Source organism: Brachycentrus maculatus, unplaced genomic scaffold (genome assembly GCF_059751285.1).
Source record: "Brachycentrus maculatus isolate JH-2025_06_01 unplaced genomic scaffold, ASM5975128v1 h1tg000096l, whole genome shotgun sequence".
In the NCBI taxonomy this organism is placed as follows: Eukaryota; Metazoa; Arthropoda; class Insecta; order Trichoptera; family Brachycentridae; genus Brachycentrus; species Brachycentrus maculatus.
Genome location: NW_028280850.1, coordinates 702,235 through 718,440, shown reverse-complemented (window position 1 = coordinate 718,440; position 16,206 = coordinate 702,235). Strand labels below are relative to the sequence as shown.

The 16,206-nt window shown below is 31.7% G+C and overlaps 1 protein-coding gene across 3 annotated transcripts in view; it reads right to left on the bottom strand.

Annotated features, from left to right (window-relative positions):
* Positions 1-294: 294 nt before the first annotated feature.
* The window catches only part of Men-b (NADP-dependent malic enzyme b, mitochondrial), a 41,383-nt gene continuing 25,471 nt past the window's right edge, over positions 295-16,206 (bottom strand). The window contains exons 10-13 of one of the 3 annotated variants that reach the window (XM_088258443.1): positions 15,149-15,319; positions 14,315-14,438; positions 1,230-1,389; positions 295-409 (exon numbers count right to left, since the gene is read on the bottom strand). In XM_088258443.1, the coding sequence (XP_088114569.1) occupies positions 400-409; positions 1,230-1,389; positions 14,315-14,438; positions 15,149-15,319 (465 nt within the window). In that variant the 3' untranslated portion in view covers positions 295-399. Of the gene's footprint in view, positions 410-1,229; positions 1,390-7,617; positions 7,995-12,581; positions 12,802-14,314; positions 14,439-15,148; positions 15,320-16,206 lie in introns of those variants that run through there. The other 2 variants (XM_088258442.1, XM_088258444.1) reach the window with 2 other exon arrangements.

The following is a 16,206-nucleotide window of genomic DNA, read 5'->3' as shown; positions in this document are numbered from 1 at the left end:
GGCAAAAACGTTCATAAGGACTCTAGATATTTCCCCTCAAAGGTCCCCACCCCTTGAGTGTTAAAAAAAAACTGTAAATTGTGTACTGTATTGGATTTATGGGGTGATAAAAAGTGTTAAATACCGACCCTGAAAGATATAAATCAAAGAATTGCAAACACACATGAGTCATATATCAATAAAATTAAATGCTTTTAATAAACAGAATGTTTAATAATATCAAATTACAAACTTATTAGATACAATTAAATTACAACATTTATTTACAAAATAAATTAACTAGTAATTGAATCACCCATATCCATTTTTAATTAATTAAAAGAAGCATTGTCTTCATGATCCAAAATTCATTTTGCATTTCATCATTATCTTCATTTTCTATGCATTTTCAAGATGCCATCAATCTCTCCTAAGGAATTTATTTCTCATATTAAATGTTGAACCAAATTATTAAAATAATAAAACATCTACCATTCTACAGTGTGATTTTTAAAATAATAAAGTGACGTTTTTTTTAAACGTTTTTAGCAGAGTTTAGTTTAATGATCAGTAGAAGTAATTATGAACACTAAAGATGAACACAAAACAATTGTCATGTTGGTAAGCTTAACTTTGTATATATTAAACAAAGAAACGCAAATCCTAATTGATTATTTTATCTGTATAAATAGATATATAGATGTTTTTCGTTCAATATCTTCAATTTCCTAAAGTTATTCAATGATTGCTTTGAAATTTTGACACAACATTGCATTCAAATATGCACATATTTTTATATGCCAGATGTCCGCCTCTGAAGTGTAGTGGTCAGCCCATTTGGCTACCGTGCCAGAAGTACCAGGTTGGATTCCCAGGGTAGTCAAAATAAATATGAGTGATTGTTCACTATGATATTTATTCAATACTACCCTGGACTGGTACCTGAAGCGCAGGGCTGATCACATTTCCTTCATGCATTTTACAATCAAGATAACACTGCTTCTTAACGATGCAGTGCCCTATGCACCATCGATTAGAAACAGTATTGGGTGCGTATAAAAGTTAGAAGAAGAAATAGGACAGGTGTCAAGGGTAAAAACATGTTTTTTTACTGCAATAGCAGTACCATCTGTTGAACATAATAGCAACACTAAGCATTACTCACGATGGACGACTTTCTTCTTGATAACCTACCCGGACCCAAGTCTGGGTAGGTAGTAATACAAAGATTTTCATATCTAGATACTCACAATATTGTATCCTCCTCTTGAATGGGTTTGATGACATATTTCTCATTAGATTCGGGATAGGTATATTGTTTAGGTATAGAAGGAACATATAGATAATTGTAAAGGTGCGAGGTAATATATTGTTTCAGACTTTTATAAGCAAAACTTCTCGTTGCCATACCTATAACAAGTAAAACAATATTTTTTATTGAAAACTAAGATAAAAAGCGACTATCAAACAGGGATGTATGGATAAAAATAAACTAATTTTTTTGACAATCATTACCTGCCACTTATCGACCATTTTATTCAACTGCATCTTACATTTACAGCTATTAACATACATCTATCAACACTCATCAAATCCATACCAAACCATATTTTCTTCACACCATTATTAGCAGGAATGAGACACTTGATATAATAAAATCTACTGCTGTATTGCTACTTATTATTACCTATTGTTTAATTATAATTAACTATTGTTAAAATACTTTATTATACTTCGTTGATACAATACTATGCATTCCACGGCCGGATATGGTCAGCAACACAAATATGTTCCAGCAAGAGTAGAAAGACAGTTGCTGACCGATATTAAAGTCTGGAAGGTGTCCTATCTGGAGCATGTGCTTAAAGGAGAGAAGTACGAGCTTTGCACTTAATAGAGGGTCGATGAGGTGTGGGCGGAAGGCAGATCTCCTGGCTCCAGAATATACGAGATTGGACAGGGATCAGAACTGTTGAGGCACTGTTTAGAGCTGCCTAAGATAGGGAAACATACTCTAAAGTGCTAGTCAATGTCGGGGGACCTGACATGACACATGTAGAAGAAGATTGTTAAAGTAATACTTTTTAATGAGGCACTAACTTAACATTTTAGTAGAGGTGCCATATTTTCCTGAGGCCCCATATAAATCCTATACATTTCATAATGACATACTTAAAAAAACATTGTCGATTCCTAAAATTGTTTTCTGGAATTTACAACAGAACTTAAGAAAAAAAATGTTTTCTTGGTACATAATATTCACAACTCATTTAAAAATTAAATTCACATTATTTCGACTGAATATCGGGACACCAATATCAATAACGGCGACATGTCCCCGATACATCAGGATAATGGCAACCCTAAGTCATAGGAAAGGTTGATTTAATCTGCAGCTTCGTCTTCGTGAAAGCGATACTCCTCTTAATCTATGGTCAACATATAACTGGCGATATCTCTCAACACAATTGTGTGACTGTTGCTCTTGTCTGCAAATCCCCACAGTACCAATTGACCATGCTGCAAGAAGCTCTGGATAGGTCTTCCAACTCCAATTCTTGGTCCATTTAAAGTGTTCCACATTTTCTAATCATGGTCATACACTGGAGGTGGCCTTTTCCTTTGACATATGAATAGTTTTTTGCCACCAGAGTGTTCCCGTCTTAGGGTGGGCCAGGAATGCTTGCTTATTTAGCTATGAGGAAGTTTTTGCAGTACTTTTCAACGGTAGTTTCGAGCCGGGAAGGGTGTGATTAGGAAGGCAATTGGTACAGAGGGTTAATAAAGATTGAATAAAACATTTGGGAACAACTGGTTTTAATATTGTACACCCATAAATACAACATTATTAATTATCCAAGATGGATACATAAAAATCACACCCTTGCATTCATAAATAATAATGTAAAATACTGTAAATAATACAATTAAGAACGTTTAAATAACAACAAAAATTGTTTTAAATGTGAATTAGGTTGTTGAAATTTTCCCTGATTTTACATACGATTATTTGAATAATACTTGTGGGAAAATCCACATCTAAGATAATAATACTACTACTGATTATGTGTTTATGTTAATATTCACTAGTGACTGGATATAACAGGGAGATAAAGTTGTATTAATACGGCTTAATATATACTGGAAAATAAAATAAATATGTTAATTTAGGTAACATTTCTTTTGAAGAATTTTATAACAAGTCTCAATTGAAATATTAAATATTTTGTAACAATATTATTTCTAGAATGAACAATGAACTTAGACGACTCCTAAAAATAATTATTTATTTAAAAATTGTTAATAAAACCGTTTTACGCAACAGTCGAGTTATCAATAGTTTTGTCTTTTATTTCTTTTCGTCAATTTGACGATATCATGCTCACTGTCATTCAATAAATTCTCTTAAATTAACAGGGTGCTACGAACGTACAGTAATCCTTAATTATCTACAGTTTTTTGTTTGAAATTATTACAAATTTGTTCAAGGTCACATTTTCAAGTTAGGTACCTAGTATGAATTATCTAAGCAAATAAATCTTTTTCCATAGATAAAAAGAGATTACTGTAATTGGATAAGAGACATCTGGCAACAGCACATACATTTTTATGTTTAATTAATCTCTCATACACATAAATACTAATACGAAGAATAACAATTATTTACCACTTAATTACTACAAACAATTCAACAGTAAAAAAAGATGAACAAATACTGAATATGATAGGTTTAATTTGACAGCTTTGAAATGGCGCTCTTGCATTTTAAGATACAGTGAAAGTTGGTTATCGTGCCATATTATCGACATCACACCTGAATATCGAGGTCATATCTGAATCCATGCATTGATATGGATCAGTCTGGTTAAATGAAAAAGAAAGAAAATAGAAAGCACACATTTTATGTTTCATTTCACAATCCTGATGAAGCAAAGTAAATATTAAAAACTTGTAAAACAACAATGTAATCGAAAACATTGAAGAAGTGACAGCAGCTATTAAGAAGCATGCTGATGCCATGAGCAATGTTCAGTTTTATTATGTTCATCAGATGGCGCTGCCATTGCGATCATAAAGCTGTTTTTCAACAAATGTGTTTTACCTGTCACCGGTGTATATTAAAACACGTACATATTGAAATGCAACGTTGTGTTAAAATTTTTAAGAAACCAGTGAATAATTTAAGATTTTGAGCAAATAAGCATTTACATTTTTATTTTTATGGATGATATAATATATCGTTTTACTATATTATTATAATACATTTAAACAGCTGAAAATCAAAATCAATATATAATCCTTAGGTAATATTAAAAACCATTATTTCTACAAGGATTTAACATTATAACCAAGGTTTAATTTTTTCTGACATTTCCAATAACCAAATCTCACTGTATTATTAAATGTTCTGTATTTAATCTTGGATAGTTGAAATAATTTATATAGATAAAAAGTACATAAATCAAAAAAATATATGTATGGTTAAAAAATTTTTGATAACAAACCAAGATGGTGATAATTTTTCATTATTATTATTTACAAATAATATGTTTTCAATGTTTGCAAATAGTAAATTATTAGCTTTCAATAAATTAGCACCATTGCAGTGGTCATATACATAAAATTAGTACGAAGACTTCAAAAATATATATGTAGACTGATTACTGTGAAAACGATATATCTCTCATAAAGGAGATACATATTTTCATCATTAATAATGTACTAAAAAAATTAACATTATGTGCGATTTAAAATGCAAAAAATTAAAATAATTTTAGACATGGTGGAATCTCTTTATATCATATTTGTCTTTAATGTATTCCTTTAAAAAGATGATGATGATCTCAATTAAAATTATTCAAATAATCTGTTTCCGCTCGCAAATCTCTAAATCACAAACCAGAACTTAATTTTTAATTGAAAAGAAATAAAATCAATCTAGGAAAAATGTACAGATTTTTTTTTAACTTTACATACGAGCACACAAATATGTCCTTTTTATACTATTTTTGTAGGTCTAAGTGGCCTGTTATCAAAAAAATGTATCAATTTATGATAGAGTGGGCTTGAACCCAGAAACTCTTGACTCAAAGCCTAGGGGGACATTAACCACCGGACCAATGGATATATATTCACTAATCAACGCACATATCGTAGTCATACAGGAGAAAGTGACCAACTAACAAAATGGAAAATGTTCAGGAGGGCCATTTCAGTCACTTTTGCTTGGCAAGAAAATAAACACCAATGCAGTTAGTCATTTTAAACAAGTCAATATATTATACTTCCAAGTTTAAAATCCTTTGTAATTTTTTTCAGGGCAATATTAAGCTAGTAAGATATAAAATAGTCAATGATCATGTTTTTGTAAAAAATGCACTTGGTCACTTTCTCCTGTATGACTACGATATTAGCATACATTAACTGATTGTATAGACAAAAATATGAGATTTAACTTGAAAATTATGCAGGTATATGATATTGGATAAAGAGATTCCACAAAGCGCATTAAAACCTGTCAATACTAAAAAATATTCATAAATAAAATAAAATAAAAACAGCCCTTAATAATACTTCGATGATAAATTTAAATAAAACAAACATTCTCGTGGTAATATCACATTCATTAAAATCGTAATATAATCTCAATCTCGCTCTATTAATATAATATTTAATAAGATAAAATATGCTGAGGTTTATTTTAAGGGTGAAATAAGGTACGGTAAAATTATAAGGTAATCAATCATGGTTAGATTTCCATGTTACTATTAAAATATTTATTTGGCATTGTTTCAAAGTAACATTAACAAAGTTAAATAATACTGTGTAATGTATAATATATATGCGCTATTTTATCAAGAAACGGGTTTATATTTATCGTAATATTTTCACTATGATTGTATACCAATCATTATACATTTGTTTTTGGTAATTTTCCAGACAAACATAATTTGTTTTCAAACTCCAATATAATATTTGATATATTTAACATTTCATCATTCACAATTGTCATGAAATATTTATATGTATTTTCTTACAAATTATTTGCCATTTTGAAGCACTTTAAAATTATAACATACAATTATAATATAATTGTATTAAATTAAAAATAGCATATTTGTATCCGAATTCACAAATCCTGACAAAAATTTACCTCATTATGAAAACTCCATAGTACCTCATAATGAAATAATGGAATAGATCAGTCCTCACACAGCTAAATTCTCCCTTCACTATCCGTTTTTTATATATTTTAATATACTAGAGAAAATAGTGAGAACTGGATGAGAGTAGATTACAGGGGAACATGTTTTTTTGTAGAGCTTCCACTACAAGGTAAAATTTGAAAGGTTAAAGTGAATACGCGCATTGGTGCTTTAAGCATTAGTAAAATACCTGTTATACAGGTATTGCTTTAAAATATAAGGCATTAATTTAGACATATCACAATACAAGAAAATATTAATGAAACACCTTTTTTATGTTTCCTTAAAAACATTGTATAGTACATATAATAAAACTGTAATAATGGACATTTACTATGTATTTTTTTGCATTAAAAATACAAATTATCAATCAAGAAATAAATAATATAAAAAAAGAAATAAAATTATAAAGCAATAAAAATCATTTTCGTTTGATTCTCATTTAAGAAATTGAGTTTTGTAAAGTTTGATATGATAGAAGAATTGAGAATTTGATATTTGCTTCTTATTCTACCAATTTACCATTTAAATAGTCATCAGCAAAGCATATTGTAAAAATGTAAATTTAAGGACATGACATAATATACTTTTGCAAAAAATATGTTTATCGCTGATATTTTAACATATGTAGCACATTAATATGTTAGTATATTCGTAACAATTAGAAAAACAACATTGGGAATGACTTTTCAAACAGATATTTCACAACTAAAATGAAACAAGTATATTTCTTTGAAATAATTGAAGAAAATCATATTTTGCACATATTCCGAAACAATGGCCGAAATTCTTACAGCAATTTTGATTAATGCATGGTGCCAAGCATCAATTTAGTTGAAATCATAATATCCAAATGAAAACCGAAGCTACAATGTTTATGTTCAGACATTGTCGTAAGAGTATGCAAACAACAATAAATCATTACAAAAGTAACACAACCATAGATTATGTAATAGATACATAATGTGATTAGAGTTGCTATTGGAATAAACAGAAAAACTTAAATAATTTATTCAGATTTATTTTTAAAAAGAGAATATCTGCTGCTAGAAACTGTAACAGTTTGAGTAGGAACCTAGTCATTTTTTTAAATTACAACACTAGGTGTACCCGGCTATGTGTTACTGTGACAGAGTATACATTTTTAATGTGTTCACATGTTTGAATTCATAATGCTTATGAAGCAATGAAAATATCAAAAATCTATCAAACAATGCAATTTAATAGAGCAGCAGCTATCAAGAAGCATGCTGACTGCCACAAATATTTTTTAGTATTGTAACGTTCAACAGATGGCGCTGCCATTGCGGTGAAAAAACTTTTTTTCAAAAAAATATATTTTTACCTGTCACAGGTGTATATGAAGACATGCGCATATTAATTGTGTTCAATTTTCAAATCAATCGATGAAAGCTTTTAAAGAAATTAATATTTTCATTTTTATTTATAAAGATTAAATGTCAGTTAGTTTAAAATCAGAACTTCAGTTTTCACAATCGGTAATTGATTTAAAATAAAGAAATATTGGCAAACATATTTGATATTAATTTTTTTTCTCGGATATCAAAAAAAATATCTGTTAAAATAAAAAGATGCTGTAAAAATTTCAACCAGCGGTATAAATTAGCTATTTACGATACATTTATTATGGGACATTTTTGCTAACGGGAGAGATAGGTCTAATATTAAATTGCCCTTCGGGTTTCCAACTCCACGTTGCCGGCATTGAAGATTCGTAATCCGCGTTATACAAGTGCGACTCGATAAACTCCTTCAAATGATCCGGCTGGGGGTATACTGACGCTAAACCTGAGTGGGTAGAATATTGTTTAAAAAACATCACATGAAAAAATACATAGTGCATAAGTATTCGTAAAATATTTATACAAGAGAGACTTTACTGGGAGAATTAAATTAAATTAACCATTTCATGCTTTTGAACGGGCAGTGTTTGTCCACTTCCGTAGTGTAGTGGCTAGCGTTCTAGAGGTCCCGGGTTCGATTCCGACGGAGGATCAAATAAATATAAGTTATTTTGTTCACTCTAACATTTATTCCATATTACTGTGGACTGGTGACACGTGAGCAGTGCTCAGTTTGGCTTGATATAATACATGCGCTATCTGTAAACACGTCTTCTTCATCAAACCCTTATCCGCACCCCAATGGTGCATAGGGCACTGCATTATATAAACGTAGTGATATCTTGATCGTTAACACATGAAGGAAAGGTGATCAGCTCTCCGCTACAGGTACCAACAGGGTAATAAAGAATAAAATAAGAGTGAAAAAGTCACGTAAATTTATTTGACCACCCCTGGGAATCAAACCTGGTATGGTAGCCGAGTGTGCTGACCATTACAGTATGGAAGCGGACAATATTAGGTAAAGTTAACAGTGTTTATTGCTTCTGTTTTGTTGTTTTTTTTAACTGCACAACTTTTAAATTATGTGAACTCCTAAAATAAATAAAAAATTAATTATTTCATATTTATATGTAGTTCTATTTTTGTGAAAAACAAAACACAAGCATCAAGTGGTTAAGATCAGATTATTAACCTCTTGACTGCTGAAAAATAATGTTTGAACTGTATTTATCATTATATTTGTACCTTGTGGATATCAAGCAGTGTAATAAAATTACTGTAAATGTCAGCTATACAATTTTGATTGAGTGTTTTAACATGATGTCAAAAGACGCCTATAGGTTTTACAGATTACAAATTGAAAGTATTCGGCAACTAAGATATCTATTAGAAAAATAACACCAATATAAATGTGACAATTTCGTATGTCTAGTGGAATGGGCAGTATTGACAATCAAAAGGTTAATATAATTATATTCTCAATGTTCACATAAGGGGTGGGATGTATACATTTTTATATTTTTAACAAGGCAACACTATACTCTTCCATCTCTGAATCAGTAATGTTTCCTTGCATAAAAAACCTGACATTATAAAATGGTACTTAATAAATACAATACATTAATAAAAGGTGAGCATGTGTTGGTTGCTAAATGTAACATGCTTTCATTCAAACACAAACAAAACAGAAGCGAGCGCTAGGTTGCAAACACTTCAAACTTAGGTTACACGAGGGAAGTCCAGAAACTAGTGGCAGCTGACTTATGTAGATGGCGCTGCTTATCCAATAAAAATAGTACCAGTTTACTTATATAGATGGCGTTACTGATCCAATTAAAAATAACGGGTACAATTTCTGGACTGCACTTGTATTATTGAGTTAAAATTCTATGTCACATTCAAAAAGTTAATAAAAGCATTGCACTTAGACATGACACAGTTTTGACACAATCAGTAACAAAGGGATCCTTTTACATAAAAAAATATATACATTTAAAGAATACTGCCCAGTAACGATGATTTTATCTCAATGGTTCTGATTGTCAAATCAATATATGCACATTGTTTTTGGGACTAATATTCTAATTTTTTAAAGAGTTTTTTTTCCCGGCTGTGTGATATGTTTTACTCGGTACGTTGTTGTCCCCAATTTTTTATGAAAAGTTTAACGAAATAAAAACCACTCGACAAAAAAATTTAAAATTTCTAATATTTTTTTTATATACATGTGTAAGTATAAAAAAGTAACACTAAAAGCACAAAATGCACAGTGGTGACAGTTTAAGCGTGCACTACTGGAAAAAAAACAATCAATCAATCCACAAAAAACACTAAATTAATACAGTATTACATGGCACTAAAAACATTCAGTTAGTTTCGTTATCAAACAAATTAATGCTGAAAAAAAAATATTAATGCAATAAATAAAATGCTGAAAAGAATAAATATTAGAATACACTACTGAAGAATTGTCTAAATAAGCACTAAATAGGAAAAATTAAAACTTTTTTATTTTATTTTAAGTATTATCAGTTTACAATCGGACCTAATAATTTGTTAAAATATGTCATTTGATTAGAACTCTTTCGTTGAATTTATCGAGCCTAAATTAAAGAATGGCAAAAGATCAGTTTTAGACTTCTGGTGCCAATTTAGAGTAACAATTTAAAGCATCTGTATGAAAATATATTATTTTACTACTCTCTCAATAGGGAATCGAGCCCAGAATCACTATAATATCCTCACTTTATAAGTGCTCACTCCTTTCAACAACGATATACCAAAAAAACATGATTTTTCAGGAGATCATTTTTAAAGTTTAAGAATATAATAAAATTTATTAAAAATAAATATCAAGCCACTTATTGAACTTTTTACTGTGTAACTAATCTTTTTAGGTAAAACCTGAAGGTTTTTTCTCCATTTAAAAAATATTAAGTTTATTTAAAAAAATAATTAATACAAAAACAACACTTTCTGCCCTGTAGCGGGTAAATATTAAGTTAAAAATATGCCGCTTTTGCTGGGATATAGTACATTTTCTGGGCATTTCGAATACATGCACAACTGAAAATTGATGATTTTTGATATATGACTTTGTTAAAAGGAGTGAGCGACATATAATATGAGGATACACAGTAAACATTTACATTGAAACATTATTTTGTGAAAAGACTTTGTATCATATAGTACTCTAATTGATTAATGCAACAAAGTTATCAAAATACTAACTAAAATAAATATATTAGACACTATGCGACCTTAAAACGAAAAGGGTTCATTATATTTGCATAAACTTTTATTATTGTTAAATATTAGACATTTTGCAAGGAAAGTTCAAAGTTATCTGCACTCCCACCATAACACATCTTTAAGTTTGTTTCACTTTTTTCCACATATGCACATTCCAACTCGGCTATTCCAAGTGTGAACAACTGAAGTTTGACATGGATCATGTAATTTTTCTAGCCTCTGTGACAATATACCACGGCCAAACAGTTTCACTAACAAATAACGAAGAGCAGTGATTAAATTTCTCCCATTGGATTTTGAAATTTATTCAATACGCTAACAGAGCAGTGTGAATTTTTACTTTTTTTAAACCCTTATCCACACCCGATGGTGCATAAGGCACTGCATCATATAAACCCAGTGTTATCTTGATCATTAACACAAGAAGGAATGGTGATTAGCCCTCTGCCTCAGGTACCACTTCTGGGTACTATTAAACAAATATTAAGAGTGAAAAAATCACTTATATTTATTTGACCCCCCCCTGGGAATCGAACCCGGGACATCCAGTACGGTAGCCGAGCATGCTGACTATTAAACTACGGAAGCGGACAGATAAATAGTTGGAGGCAGAGTGAATAGTTGGCGAAAATTTAGAGCGGCTTGACAAGGGTGATTTGAGAAGATTTGGCAATCTGAAGAGATGTTACTGGTCTTATTTATACTGACATGGCAGCGAGGAAAATAACATAATCAAGGTCAAACTTCGATCACATAACAACAGAATAAACCAAATTGAAACATGCATGTGCGAAAAAGGAGTAAAACAGGTCTAAAGATGAATTTTACGGTGAAAAAAGACAATTTCTGGTCTTCCGGTATAACAAATGTATTTCTTTTAAATAAATGATTTCCTAAAGTTTAAATTTTTCCACTCATTGTGAAATTTCATCAAATCTACCTACCGAAAGGTGCTGGGTAACCGGTGCAATTATCAGGTGCATCTAGACACTGCAGCAATTTTTAAAACATGATCTTAAACATGCTTAATTTATTTTTAATAACTTATACACCAATGGGAATCAAACCCATAATATAAGTTTATTAATTTATTAGAAGAAATATTATTTGATTTCAAAAGGAATAAATTTGGAATACTGTCAACCCTCCTATAATGCTGAAATAAGTACCGCCTTATCAGAAGCGTCGTTATAGGGAAATTAATGTTTTCAAATTGAATTTCAATTTTAATTAGCTCATTACAGTCATTTCCGCTGGTATAATATAAAAATACAATTTAAAACATTAACCCCTTATAAAATTCCCTAAGATAAAGGGGTACCTATGTCAAAATTGTACCTATTGAGAGGTTAATGTTCTTTATTTTTATTTTATAGGTTTTTCAAAATCAGGTGTTATTATGGCGTACTCCGTATGTACATTTTTTTCTAGCCCTTATCCGCACCCAATGGTGCATTGGGTACTGCATCATATCTTGATTGTTACTTGCATGAAGGCAAGGTGATCACTCATGCGCTTCAGGGTAATATTGAATAAATATTAGAGTGTAAAATCACTAATATTTATTTTCAACCACCCCTGGGAATCGAACCCGGGCCCTCAAGTGCCGTAGCTAAACACGCTAACCATTACAGGCTAAAATTATAAAAATTGATTAGATAAGTATGTACATTCAGTTACCCTAAAGGTGCGGTGAAAGGGTTAGCAACACAAGAGAGTGATATAAAATAATAGAAGATTGAAGCGTGTTTTAGTGCCGGATGGAACGAGTCCGCACCTGTGGGGGCCGCACTAGTGCTTGTTGAACACAATGGGCGCCCTCTGCTGCTTGCCCTCATCCCGGAGCGACTTGGGCAGCGGCCGGACATTGTAATGCTCCGGGTTGTCCTCGGGCCACGTGTACGTGATGGGCAGGGACCTCTCGTAGTTGGAATTGTACAGCTGACTTTTGATGAACCGTTCGTAATTTTTGGGGTCGGGATACACGGAGGCCAAACCTGGACGCATTCGCAAACGGGGGACACATCAAACAAGACATACGTGGATCCACAGCGGCGCAAGCCAAGCTCCGGTTACTCACTCAACTCTGGCGGGGACTGTATGGGCTACTGCATAACATCGAGGGTAAAACACTCATACACGCTCAAATATGTTTGGCTCATCACACGTCTCAACTGACATGTTGACATTTCTATTATTTATTGATTCAGCATTAACTTTGTGGAATGACATATTGATTATTTAAAAAAAAACACTTGAATAATACCACTTCTTGAGTTTTATATCATTACACATGACTTGGAAAACTACAGTTGTTTTCATCGCCAGGTGATTATTAAAACATCAGTTTTACTAAGAGAACAACGGTAGTTTTATAAACTAGTTGTGTGTCTTCTTCTTCTTCTTCATGAGCCCTCTGTCCTCCACTGCTGGATAAAGGCCTTTTCCCCTTCTTTCCGTTTTCCGGTCGGTTGCTTCTAGCAGCCAGTTTCTACCCCCCACAGCGACTATGTCGTCGGACCATCTCTTTTGGGGTCTTCCGACATCTCTTTTATTCTCTCAAGGTCCACATGGTAAAAGTTGTGTGTAATGAAATAAAATTTAAAAAGTGATACTATACAAGGATGAATTTTTTTTTAAATGCTAAAATTTCAGCTTACTTCTTAATATTCTAGTCCGAGCCAAAAACACCAACAACTGAATGTGCTCTTCGTACCTGGAAACCATGGTGAGCACTATCAAGCATGTTGTCACCTACCAACATGCCGGGTGAACATATTTGAGCGTGTATAGGGTTTGTAACAAATCATTTCACAAGCATTCCTGGTGAAATGACCGTTAAACAAAAAGGATCTTTGGAAAACAGACAAAATGTTCCAGTAAAAACAGCAGAATGATTGCGATGTTATTTTAAGATATATAAATACATGACAAAAAGGTAATTCATTTAAAATATATATTGATTAAATAAAACATTGACAGAATCTCAAATTTTTAAAGTTCTTTTAGGATTTTTTTAATACATTTTGCTACCATGAACGATAAAAACCTTATTATTAACAAAATATCAAAAGTTTAACAATTTTTATTTTATTTGTTTATTCATTGTTCGTGGACTTAAAATACCTGTGGGTAAATAAATCAGAAAATTGTTTTTTTACAAGATAAAAAATAATGAAATAAATATTTAAAATTAATACTATGTACTGAAAAATTACTACTGCAGTATTTAATGTAATACAATTACACACCAATAAAATAAAAACTATTCAAATTTTAAAATAAAAAAGTCAATTTCGATTGTTGATGCTTTCTTTCTTGAATCGCTATTAAAGCCACTGCGGCATGTATCCAATAAAACAATTAAAAATAAATAAATAAATATAGAATCCTACACACCAATTGTAAAAATCTACCAATGAGTAATTTTTAAATTTTGTATGAGAGAAAGGCCAGAATGAGAATGAGTAAAAATCAAAAGGGTAAAATAGGATACTAAAAATTTCTTACCCTCTTCGTACGCCAGTTTCGCACACTCTATCGCGATGGACAAAGACACTTCACGGATTGATTTGAGGGGCGGATATATGGAACCCTTCGCCAAATCTTCCTCGGAAACGAAATCAGCTAAAGTCTGAAAAATACACAAAAAACAACTAAATAGTTTAATTATGTGATAGGTAGAGGCAACACATCATAAGAAGAGGGTGTTTGTATATATTTGTAGACATTTAGTCAATATATTTAGGGGAAGTTTGGGCATTCACAAATCAGAACTTAAATTAACATTCAAAATTTTACCCATTATTATTGAACTTCCATATTGCTTCAGTTCATGGGTATATAGAGAATCTCAATCACTTTCGTATATCAATCGCGACTGATGTATGGAACTGCCATCTATTGAAAACTTTGCAAAGTAATTAGCTTTCCACTTCCGACCATAGGTTATAATTGATTTGAATTTACAATTGAAATTAAAAGTATAGCAAACTCTTTTTTAACACAATTTTGAAATAACACAGGGCAAAATAAAATGAGAAAAAAAACAGACAAACATTTTTTTATGAAAATATAAAACAATTAGAATCTGAAAGTCTAAATAAAACCATAAATATGTTATTTGTATTTTTTGTGATGTAACAAAGTTCTCAAAAATATTCGCTAGCTTGTGAATTTTGTGTGAAAACAGACAATAGGTAGGCTTTTTAATTTTACCGAAAAATAAACAGTAAAAAATATTTATGAAACTGTCAGAAAAACATTGGCTTTAAGATTATATATTTTTTTTAAATATTAGGTTATCATCCTTTTTATGATTATTAAAATGAAAGAAATGGTTACCTGGGCAGCTCTTAGGAACATTCCCTCAGGAATATGATGGGTAGCAGTTGTGATAACTCCAAGAGCGATTCCAGGGAAGATGTAGGCGTTATTTCCCTGTCCCGGATGGAAGGTCTTTCCGTGAACAGTCACCGAGCTGAATGGAGACCCGGATGAGAAAACGCAACGTCCCTGAAAATATTCAGCAACACATTAAATAAATTTGTTTATATTGGACAACGTACTCTGCTTGATTCTCTCGAAAACAGGAATGAGCTCTCCCAAAAACCTAAGGGTGAAGACTGACCGGAGCATTTTGTTGTAACGTAACATGTTACGATGCGAGCATTCAGGCAGTCAGTACAGCGAACCGAGCTGCTCGCCGCTTGTTCCGAATGCTCCATCCGAAGTCGGATCCAATCTTAGGTGAGTACCAAGGTACCAGTATGTGAGAAATTCCTTAATCTGCTGGGAATCTTTTTATTTCTTTATCTGGAGTAAGCTGTAATTTATTAAAATCACAGAACCAAGGATCACGTCAAGGAGAAGAAGAAGATTCTGTACAAATTTAATACAAATTTCTAGACTGTGATTCCGATGTTTTGGTGTGACATATGGCAACACTGAGCACAAGGCTACAAACGAGCACTGATCGCGGTCAGTCAGCAATGCCGTAACGTCATAACGTAACATGCATGCCGCGAGCGATGTTACGACGTTACGTTACGACGAAATGCTCCGGTCAGTCTTCACCCTAATACATACAGTAAAACCTGCCTAAAATGGACAAATGGAAAATAAATATCCGAATGGAATTATTTCCTATGTAAAATAATGCTCTAAATTGGAAATCTACTTGACACGGAAATGGAATAATTTTCAGGTAAATGTTTGCGTAAATAATTTGACTAAGACGGATTATTTTACAGAGAAGCCAACAAAAGGGAACATAAAATACACAATTTTAGAGAAGCACTATCTGTTGTGGATGAAAGTGTCAAGTTTTGTTTGATGTGTTTCTGTGTTTTGGATCGTGTAGTTCTATGTATGTACATTACCATAAAGTGTATAGACTCATA